The 11,073-nt window shown below is 53.2% G+C and overlaps 1 protein-coding gene across 1 annotated transcript in view; it reads right to left on the reverse strand.

Moving 5' to 3' along the window:
* The window catches only part of GALNT17 (polypeptide N-acetylgalactosaminyltransferase 17), a 430,162-nt gene extending 420,254 nt beyond the window's left edge, over window positions 1–9,908 (reverse strand). Inside the window, exon 1 of the mRNA XM_055561655.1 lies at window positions 8,472–9,908. Coding sequence (XP_055417630.1) covers window positions 8,472–8,709 — 238 coding nt within the window. The 5' untranslated portion in view covers window positions 8,710–9,908. The remainder of the gene's footprint in view (window positions 1–8,471) is intronic.
* Window positions 9,909–11,073: the final 1,165 nt, after the last annotated feature.

An 11,073-nucleotide genomic window follows, 5' to 3' on the forward strand; every position in this document is an offset into this window, starting at 1 on the left:
ATCATCCAAAGGCACCACTACTATAAGTTAAGTGGAAGATGGGGAAGAAGAAAAAAGAAGGAAGAGAGAAACAGAATTCAGCCTCGGACAAAACCACGAAAAAGAGAAGAATCCTAGGTTGATTCAAAGAGTTTAAGCAACTTAAGAGCAAAACAGACCTTTCCTGCCCTATCTTGAGATTTACACCTCAGGTAACAAGGACCAGCACAACTGTTCATGCATTCGTTCCAGAAATATCTGCTGAGCACCTATTATGAGCCAGGGGACTTCTCAGCATCAGACATATGATGAGGAACAAGCAAGCAAGGCTCCCTTCCTCAAAGAGTGAGCTTTCATTCAAAAAGACACATGTACCCGGATGTTCACTGCAGCGCTATTTACAATAGCCAGAACATCGAAACAACCCAGACGTCCATCAGCAGGTAAACGGATGAAGAAGTTGTGGTACATATGCACAATGGAATATTAGTCATTAAAAGGAACGAAGTTGAACTGAAGTGGGTGAACCTAGAGCCTGTCATCCAGAGTGAGGTCAGTCAGAATGAGGAAAACAAATACCGCATATTAACACATGTATACAGAATCTAGAAATGTGGTACTAATGAACCTATGTGCAGGGCAGAAATTGAGATGCACGTGTAGAGAACAGAGTTGTGGGCACATCGGGTGAAGGAGGGGGAACGAATCGGCAGTAGCATTGCCATATATACACTCCTGTGTGTCAAACAGATAGCTGCCGGGAGCTGCTGTCCAACGCCAGGAGCTCAGCCTGGTGCTCGGTGACCACCTATTACAGAAGGGTGGGATGGGCCCAAGGCGGGGGAGAAAGGCTCGGGAGTGAGGGACTATATGTGTACTTATGGCTGATTCACGTTGTAGGGCTTCCCAGGTGTTCCAGTGCTAAAGAATCCGCCTACCAATGCAGGAGACACGAGAGACATGGGCTCAATCCCCGAGACAGGAAGATCCCCTAGAGGAGGAAATGGCAACCCACTCCAATATTCTTGCCTGAAAAATTCCACGGACAGAGGAGCCTGGCAGGCTTCAATCCACGGGGTCACAAAGAGTCAGACATGACCGAGCACACACATGCACGGATGCTGACGTACAGCAGAAACCAACACAACATTTGTTAAGCAATTATCCTCCAATCAAAAAAAAAAAAAGAAAGAAAGAAAAGAAGCATTCTCCCAGCTGCCACACATCGGGCACCATGGCGCATGCTGCACATTGTGAATCCCTGCTCCGCCTGACTCACAGCATCCCCATTTCACAGCTGAGAAATGGTGGTGAAACTATCACCATCTATTTAACACACGATAGTGTATACATTTCAGTGCCACTCTCGATGCATTCCCCCTCTCCTTCACCCGCTGTGCCCACAAGTCTGCCCAAAGTAGGTCACACAGTTAATAAGTGACAGAACCAGTCATCAAACCCAGACTGTCTGCCGCCCAAGAGAACACCCTTTCTCCCAATATCATATTCTTAAAGACTCAGAGGTGTCTGACCTTAGGTGTTTCTCCACTCAATGTGGCTCCACCGAGCCCACGCTCCACCTCTCCATTGTCACTCTTAGTTCTAATTGCCGAACCTTTTTCCCCATCCACGAAGGACACTCCAGATTTGGCAACAGCAAAGGTCAGGGCATCAGAGTTCTTCCTCGACAATGACGCTGGTGGCCTCTCCCCAGTTATTCTGGGCCAGGCAGGCGGCAGCTGCCCCTGCTGGCAGGGTGCCCAGCACACACACTGGCCAACACAGATGTGCCTGTATCCCAAGGCTGTCCAAGAACCGGGCCCCCCATCTCTCTGGAAGCCACCAGATGTGATCAGTCCGTCGGAGGTAAAAGAAGTGAGCCTCCCTCCAGTGCCCAGGCCCTGGCTCTGCGGATCAGCCTTCCACACACCCGGGCCCCTGCTGGCCACCGAGCCCTGATGAAAGCCTGTTGTTGTGGTTTAGTTGCTAAGTTGTGTTCAACTCTGCGACTCCATGAACTGTAGCCTGCCAGACTCCTCTGTCCATGGGATTTCCCAAGCAAGAATACGAAGTAGGTTATCATTTCCTTCCCCAGGGGATCTTCCATACCCAGGGGTTGAACCCACATCTCCTGCATTGCAGGCAGATTCTTTGCCACTGAGCCACCTGGGATAAATCACCTACTTTCACTATTCAAGGATCCCGACTCAGGGATCAAACCTGCGTCTCCTGCACTGGCGGGAGGACTCTACCACTGAGCCACCTGGAAGCCCCAATGAAAGCCTCCATGCAGCTCCTAAGACTCACACTGCCCTGGTACCCTTCTGAGGCTCACCTGCAAGGAGTGATTTTAATGCGAACATGTGCCCTCAGCTCTCTCCCCCTTACTCCTTCCCATTGGGAATGCTAGTACCCTCCAGCTCAACAGTCTATATGAGCACACGTATATTCCAGAAAAGAAGAAAGAGCTCAGGGCCAGCTCTGGCATCCAGGAAGAGATGCTTTCAGTATACGATCCCTCTTCTCCCAACGCCACCTCGAAGGCCCAGAGAACACACCTCTGCCCTGTCCTTCTGTGCCCACTCACTTTCTCCACCTCGTGAGCCCCCTGATGCAGCAGGCTGGGCGGGCTGCAGGTGGGTCGTTTGGGAACGTGTTGGTTTCCTGCAGCTCCGACTCCAGCTTCATCTGTCCGTGTGGCTTGGGGGCAGGACCAGGCTGCGTAATTTTGACTTCTCTCCCTGCCTGCAAAGGTTTTCAATTTCTTCAAGCAACCCTGCTTCTATTCAATATCCTTCTGAAATCTAAATTTGGAAGCTAACCTCAATCGATTGCATTTCCTCTTACAACAGCAGGGCCCTAGGCTTACCGGATGGAGTAGTCACATGTGCCCTTGTGAGTCCCTGCACCAGGGCGTGGATGAGGGACGAGGTCACCAGCCAGAGCTCATGACAGCCCACCACCTTCATCCTGACCTATAGGGGGATGCTCAACCTGGGAAAAAGACCGTGATAGTCTGGAATCTTGACTCTGCCCCTCACTGTCTGTGTCATCATGGCCAAGTCACATAGTATTCTCTAAGTCTCACCTTTCTCAGCTCTAAAATGACAGAAAACAAATAACTTCCTCAGAGGGTGACAGCCAGCCAAAAGCCCTATACAGAGTTACATGGGAATTCTATCAGGAACTCTGTCTGTCCCTTCGTCCGTTTTCCTAACGTCAGTACAAAAACACCATTAAAAAAAAAATTAACACAATATTATTTTCTTATGCATAATGGTTTTGGATTTTCTAAAATTTCCATGATAAAATATGAATTAATTCTACTCTAGAGAGAAAAGGAACATAAAACCAGCACATTATAAAACCACACATTCACAAAAAGCACACTGGACTGTGCTGGTCTTTAACCCGGCTAACTGCTTCACTTCCAGGCTCCTCCGAAGGTTCTAGCGCCCTTTAATCAGGGTCTGGTGAACGACCAGGGGTGGCCTCAAGATGGCGCAGGCAAGACGACAGAGACAAGATGAATACCACTCACTCTCCCCAGCTAAGGCTTTCCAACTCCTTCCTCCAACTACATCCACCCCACATAATCCAGTCTTTACAGAGTCATGGTTATTTCCTCTGTGGTTACCATTTACCTCCCAAAACTAGCTTCCACCCAACTAATCAACCAATAAACCTTTTTGCCCACATGACATACAGGGTGTTATGACAGACGCTGAAGGATGGGCATGGTATTAAATAGTTCAAAATATAGTTCAAGTCCTCAAAACACCTGCAGTCCAGTTCTGAACTCAAAAGGTAAAGCCACCGAGGCACTAGAGTCAAAGCCATGGGTGCAATGGACATGGGCAAGAAAGCTTCAAGCAACCTGGTGCAGGAAGAGCTCAGACCGTGGGAGTTGGCACAACCTACTGCCCCCAGGGAGTGACCTGGAGTCAAGCTTTAAAGGACACATGAATGTAGAAAGCGGGTGGGGAGAGCAAACCAGGACAACCAGCACTTCTCAAAGACTGGACCTGAAACATGGAAGATGCAACCCTCATACAAATGCAGGGCTATTTCAGCAAGTGGATAAGCCTGGCTGGAGGAGGCAGAAGCACTGGGCCAGGGTGGGAACGTGGGCTGACAGTGGTCGGCCTTGACCATCAGCCTCTAGGCTTGATCACGGTTCCTCAGGAAACACACAACTCCTGGAAGGTCTTGGGCCCTTTGCAAGCAGTGCTTTCCATGCAGACAGCCAGAGTCCCGAAAAGGAGGGTGAGACAACAGAGGCTGGGGCTTGTGTTAAAGGGCACTACAGCAGGGGGCAGCAGTGGGTGCCCAATGGTAAAGATGGAAGGGCAAGTGTCAGAGAGGGTCTGGAGGGGACAGGACAAAATCATCTCAGTGTGCTTTTCCCTCCGTTTCAGCTTTTCCACGTTCCCTTTAAAGTGTCCTTCTCAGCCTGCATTAAGAAAAACAAAGCAATAACAGCCTGCAACCACTTTTCAAAAGATAAGCACTAAGAGTTTTAGCAGAGAAGCCCCGTTATGAGGAAGTCTGGATCAACCCTGGCGTCCCCAGCCCAGAGGGGCCCTTACAGGACACCCAAGAAACTGTTTCTGGAGTGAGAGGACACTACAGATGGCTGTGCTGTGTCCCCTGCTTGAACTTCATAAGAGTCCCCAGGAAAGGTCTGAGAAACCTGAACATCATTAAATCACCAGCTCCCACTTGGTACCCAAGGGGCTGGGCCCCTCCTGTGTGCCCAGTGCTTGGCTCTCTTGAGCCCTCCATTAATTCCCAAGCAATAAGGAGCACCAAGGTCAAGGTTTCCTTGTCTTCCTTCAGTAGCAAGGAGTGGAGACGCTGCAGCGCAAGTAGACGCAGGAATCCAAGTCCCATCTCAGCACCCTCCCACCGCAGCAGGAGACCTCGGCAGGCCTACAGAATCAACAGGTGGGACGCGCTTTACCCAAAACATGCACAGGCAGAGGATGGAGCGCTGTGAGTGGGGTGGAGAGACGGAAGGTCACTGCAAATTACACTTGTCAGCCAGAAAGATAACATCTATCTAATTGCAGCTTGAATTCCTGGCTTGTTCAGGAAAAGCTCGAAACCCAGTCTTCCTGCCTGCTTCCCCTCAGAGGCTGCAAGTCAAGAAAACTCTTCTTTCTAACTCAGGCAACCAGTCCCCCGTGGTGGACAACCCCACGCCCCCAGGAAATCGCTTACAGGGCAGAAGAGCACACAGGGAAAGAAGCCAGGACCCCAGTTCATCTGAAGCAAACTCTTAGCCTTCCGGAAGTCCTCACTCTCCCACCAACAGGCAAGTGGGTTTTCCTCTTTGCTCTGCCTGGCATAGGCAGCAGAGGGTTCTGGGTCATGGTTCAGGCCACAGGCTTGTCAGAGATACAGTCTCAGGCCCCCCCAACCCAAAGCTACTGAATCAGAGACTCTGTGGGTGGGGCCTAGAAATTTACATCTTAAAAGGCCCTCCATGTGACTCTCAGTTCAGTTCAGTTCAGTAGATCAGTCATGTCGGACTCTTTGTGACCCCATGGACAGCAGCACGCCAGGCTTCCCTGTCCATCACCAACTCCTGGAGCTTACCCAAACTCATGTCCATAGAGTCGGTGATGCCATCCAACCATCTCATCCTCTGAGACGAGAACCAACTATCTCATCCTCTGTTGTCCCCTTCTCCTCCTGCCTTCCATCCTTCCCAGCATCAGGGTCTTTTCCAATGAGTCAGTTCTTCACATTAGGTGGCCAAAGTATTGGTGTTTTGTGACTCTGAGGCACACCTAAGATTGGGACTTCCTTGGCAGTCCAGTGGTTAAGCCTTCACCTTCCAATGCAAGGGGTGCAGGTTTGATCCCTGTTCGGGGAGCTAAGCGCCCACATACCTTGCAGCCAAAAAACCAAAATATAAAACAGAAGCAGTGTTGTAACAAATTCTTTATTGTTTGGACCATTAAAAATGGTCCACATTAAAAAAAGAAAAAGATTAAGACAAGCCAGTGAAGCAGCTGAGAACCTCAATTCTGGAACCAGACTATGCCAGTTCTGTCAGAACTTAAATTCCCAGTTCTGTCACCCTCTAGTTGGGTGATTATGAGCAAGTTACTTAAAGGGCAGTGTTAGTTGCTCAGCTGTATCCAACTCTTTGCAACTCCATGGACTGTAGCCCACCAGGCTACATGGAATTCTCCAGGCCAGAATACTGCAGTGGGTAGCCATTTCCTTCTCCAGAGGATCTTCCCAACCCAGGGATCAAACCCGGATCTCCTGCATCACAGGCAGATTCTTTACGGCCTGAGCCACCAGGGAATACTCCCCTAAAAAGGGGAGTATCAGCACCTGTCCTTAGTGTTGCTGGAAAGACCAAACGAGTCCCAGTGTGTCAGTGGTACTTAGTAAATACCGCTTAGCATTTTATTATTGCTATTTGGGGCACTGATGGGGTGTATATCATATTCTGTTACCTAATTGAAATGATTTGTGTCCTTGGGTACAGCCTGACACTTAAGGGAGCCAGATATCTTGTGTGCTCTTTTGGGTCCTATGGATCAGTCTATGGCCTAGATCAGTGTAAAATATGATAAGGCCCATCCCATAAGCATCCAGTTCCTCCAGAAATGAATTGCAGGCTTTTGTTTCATTCTGTGCCTTGGTTCTTGGACATACAGGAGAAGAGCTCCCACCAGACCCCCGCAGACAACACCTACAGCTGGTCCACACCTACAGCCAGGCCCTGCTGTCTGCTGGAGGTCCGTGGGATTGCAGCATCCCACTGCACATACAAGTTCAAGGATTCCCCTGGATACTTGTTGAGTGACATCAAGAAGCTCAAGGGGTCCTTTCAGAGGATGCTTGCAAATCTGACCCCATCCCATCTGGAAGGACCCAGAAGGAATCATTGAAAAGTGGGAAGAAGACAGTATGGTGACATTCTTCTCCCTGCCTGCCACCAGGCTGATCTCTAGCTCCAACCGCAGGGAGGACAGTGGTTGAGCTGAGCCAGGTCTTACTAACATCATCAAAGTGAAGACTCCTTATAATTAAGAGGAGACATTCGATGGAAGCTGTCAAAAACACAGGCTCTCTGGTCAACCAGACCCAGGGTTCTGACTCCAGACTCTGCCACTTACCAGCAGCAGGACCTCAGGCAACTTAGTTAACTAACCTCTCCAAGCCTTCTTGTCTTATTTCTGATATGGGAAATGGAAAGAACCACGCTGAACTGATGTGAACACTGAATGAGATAATGCACTTGTAACCTCTTGGCACTGTGTCTGGCACACAGTAAGAATTTCACCGATAATTATGATCATTATCTTTATGATTATCAGTAGCTCTGGCATTGGAGCTGCCCGGGTGGCTCCAGTGGTAAAGAACTGGCCTGACAATGCAGGAGATATAAGAAACACGGGTTCAATTCCTCCGTTGCCAAGATCCTCAGGAGAGGGGCATGGCAACCCACTCCAGTATTCTGGCCTGGATAATCCCAGGCACAGAGGAGCCTAGTGGGTTACAGTCCATGGGGTTGCAAAGAGTCGGACAGGACTGAAGCGACTTAGCACACACAGCTCTGGAATTACCATAAGAACGTGAGTTAGAAGCTCAGGAAGGGAGATGGCAGCCTTGAATCTGCCTTGGATACCAGTCATGTGGGCCTTGGAGAGCTGCCCATACTCCAGTGAATAATATTCTGACCTTGGGGGCAACAAATGTCCAATGATCCATCAGCTCCTGGACCAGATGTGACCAGGGGGGGTTAAAAGTCTCCCTCTCCACCTGAAGCAGTGAGAACGTTTTAGCTGGGATAGATCCTGATAACTATCTCTGATTGGATGGCACACCTCTCTTCGCTACATTCCTTAAAAACCTGCTTCCCCTACACACCGCGAACTTTAACAATTGCCCTCAGGCAGCTCTCGGGGAGAATCCGGAAGTTTTTAATAGCAGCTTCACCGAAGCAGAGCCGGGAAGGGAGGGGTCCTCGTTACTAGCTGAACAGGCTGCCTCCTAGAGAGATAACATTCCTCCAGCGCACTACCGAAGCGCGTTAGCTCCAGACCTAAGGCCTCGACTTTTGCAGACGTTTAAGCCCGCCAAAGGCACCTCCCTGTCCGACCCCACCAAAGGCTAAGTGTAAGAGCTATTTCCTCCCTTAAGTCGCCTGCGCCTGTAGTCCCATTCGGCCGCGAGTCTAGTTTCCGCACTTGGGGCCAACTGGCCAGGTAATGATTCCTGCACGCGGAGACCTGGAGCCAGCTGTGCTGACGTGTTTCCACGATAAAAGCAAACTTACAGCTGGAGCATTGAAAAGAAGCCGGGAATTCTTTCCAGCAGCCCCGGCCTCCTGGCCGAGACGGGGCAGGAAGAGTAAAACGGAGCGCGCGGGAGCCAGGAGGTCTGCCTCCCGCCCCGCGCGCAGGGCCCCCGGGGGTGGACCGGATGCCCACGTTGAACCCCGTGGCATCCGCGTGCGTCCTTACCGTTTAGTTGCCGGTAGACAATGTCCTCGAGCAGCGAGAGGCGCTTCAGGACCGCATCCTGGATGGGGCTGGCGCTGTGCGCGCTGATGTTAGCGGCCTCGGCCCGCGGCCGAATCTCATGGAAGGAGTCTCCGCTGCGCACCGAGATGGGCCGGCACTTGGCCAAGAAGAGCACGAAGCCGGCCACCGCGATCAAGTTCAACACCAAGAGCACTTTGACTCTTCTCAGTGAAGCCATCAAACACGCCCAGCCGGCCCTCGCCCCGGACCCGCGCCCCTTCGGGCTCCGGCGAGGCGCGGGGCAGCGGGGGGCCGTGCGAGCGAGCCAAGCGCTCCGGACGGCTGGCGAGGATACCAGCCGCTCCCGGCCCCACGGCGCGGAGGCTCGGGCAGCGGAGACGATTAGGAGGTCCGGGCGGTCGCGGGGAGATCGAGATGGCTCACGTGGAAGCCCTCGGTCTGCAGAAGTGCTCCCCCAGATGCCTACTCGGTCCTCGGCGCGCGGCCCCTAGCAGTCGCCTTGGCTTCTCGGCGAAGGGCCGGGGGTCTCTCCTCTGCACCAGCAAGTGGTTCGCCGCTGGACCTCCGGCCGCCGGGAGCCGGGCTGAGGACACAGGGGCCGGCAGGCGGGGCTGCCCCGGCGCCGCGGCGGGAGCGGCACGCAGGTGTCGGGCTCAGGGTTCGTCGCCCGCCCGCGGAGGTGCGCACCGCGCCTCCGGCCGCACAGCCACTACCCTAGTCCTCAGGCAGCCGTCGCGGCGCGCCGGCCGCGGTCTTCAGCCGAGGACCGGCTCCCCGGGGCGGGCGCCTTTGTTACGCTCACCGACCCGTTCCATCACGCAGGGGTGAGGAATAGCCCGTGGCCAGCGCCCTCATCGTCGCGGCTCCGCAGTCACGCTCAAGTCTCAATTACTCTTAAAGTGGGGGCAGCACAAGGGGGCGGGCGAAGGGGCAGAGCGCGACGTCCTCTCCGCCCCCTCGCGCCCGGGGACACCCCACCCCGCCGCCAAACTCACCAGCGCGCACAGCGCCGCGGGCTCCCGGACACGTTCCAAGTCCTGAGCCCACGCAGTGAGCCTTCGGGGCCTGCCGGTCACGCCGGCCTCTCTCCGAGCTGGCGCGTCGGGAGGCTAGGCGGAAGGCGGAGTCGGACCTCAAAAGTCACAGCAGTTCTGTACCCCCCTCCACGAACGTCGCGGGGAGCGCGGCGAGGAGGGACGCGCGCCGGCGCACCCTCCGCTCGCCAGAACCGGCAGCGCCTGCCGCTCTTCCCGCGCCCCGAGGAGCCAAACGCCGAGTCTTCTAATTGGTGGACGCGGTGATAACGCCGCTGCGGCAGGGAGAGCCCACACAGCCCCGGGGCGCGAGAGCCCGGAGGGGACGCGCAGGTGGCGGCAGAAGGCGGGGCGCGGCCCGAGGGGGCCCGGCTGCAGCGCCAGCTCCTCCTCCGGCCCTCCTGGCCACCCCTCTCCCCGCGAGCCAGTCGGCCGCCGCCGCCCGCAGGCTGCCGGGCGCACAGCTCCTCGGCTCGCCGGCTTGTGCGCGCGCACCCTGAAAGGGTGGGGGCGCCGGGGGAGTGCGGGCCGCGCGGGATGGGGGCCGTCAAGTCATGTTGACGGCTGCCCGCGTTGGAGGGACCCTTTGGTTCTCAGCACTCCCCGAGCGGGCGGGTTTGTTCCATCCCGGCTGGCGATGAAGACATCCCTTTCTGTGCGCTCGCGGCTCCGCTTTGCGTGGCTGGGAATGGCTAGAGGGAAAATCTGGCCTGGAGACTCGGATTCCGTTACTTTGGGAGCCAAACCGGGCGTTGGTGGGCTGGGTGGGTTCGCTCACCGTCCAGGCGACGGTTTCTGTGTCCAGCCCCCACCTCTATACGCATTTTATCATAAGAAGCGTATCTTGGCGGCTGGATTTCCGAAATCTCTTCTTCTTCCCAAAGCCAGGAGCTCCTGATGCTGAAATTCAAAACCCCGCGCTGATCTCTTTGGTTCCTTGGGCCTGGAAAAGAACAGGCTGTCAACTAACAAAGATTGCATTTGGCAGTGAAGCCCAATAAATCTGGTGGTTTCTACCTATTTCGATCTCATTAAAGTTGTTTTTGTTTTCATGATACTGTTGGGGTTTTGTGATTTTTTGCTGATTTGTTGTTATTTTAAATGTTGATTTTCAACGTTGAAAAGTGAGTGAAAAAATGTAACAATCTTTTAGTTCCATTCCCTTGGTACTCTTTGTCCGGATTCCATAGGTTTTGCTTTGTATAATCTACAAGAAGTGACTACAAAACTGTTAGATGAAAAAGCCACATCAGAAGCCATCAGGGACAGTTTTTAACCTCAGGTGTTGGGCACAAAAGACGTTGAGGAGGAAGAAACCCCAGTTTATTGAGAGGTTGTAAGACAGACACTGGGCCAGGCACAGTCTCTAGGTTATCTCACTGAATACCCAGTTGAGTTAGATGTTACTATAACCACACATTCAGATGGAAGCTAGCCCAGTCAAGGGAAGCTTATGCAAAAATAGGATTTGAACTTTCATTCAGCCATAGGGATGCAGGTGGGAAGGTTGAGGCAATGGGCTAAGGTGTCAGTTTAGAGCCCTAAAC

The sequence above is a fragment of the Bubalus kerabau genome, chromosome 23 (assembly GCF_029407905.1).
Source record: "Bubalus kerabau isolate K-KA32 ecotype Philippines breed swamp buffalo chromosome 23, PCC_UOA_SB_1v2, whole genome shotgun sequence".
NCBI classification, from domain to species: Eukaryota; Metazoa; Chordata; class Mammalia; order Artiodactyla; family Bovidae; genus Bubalus; species Bubalus kerabau.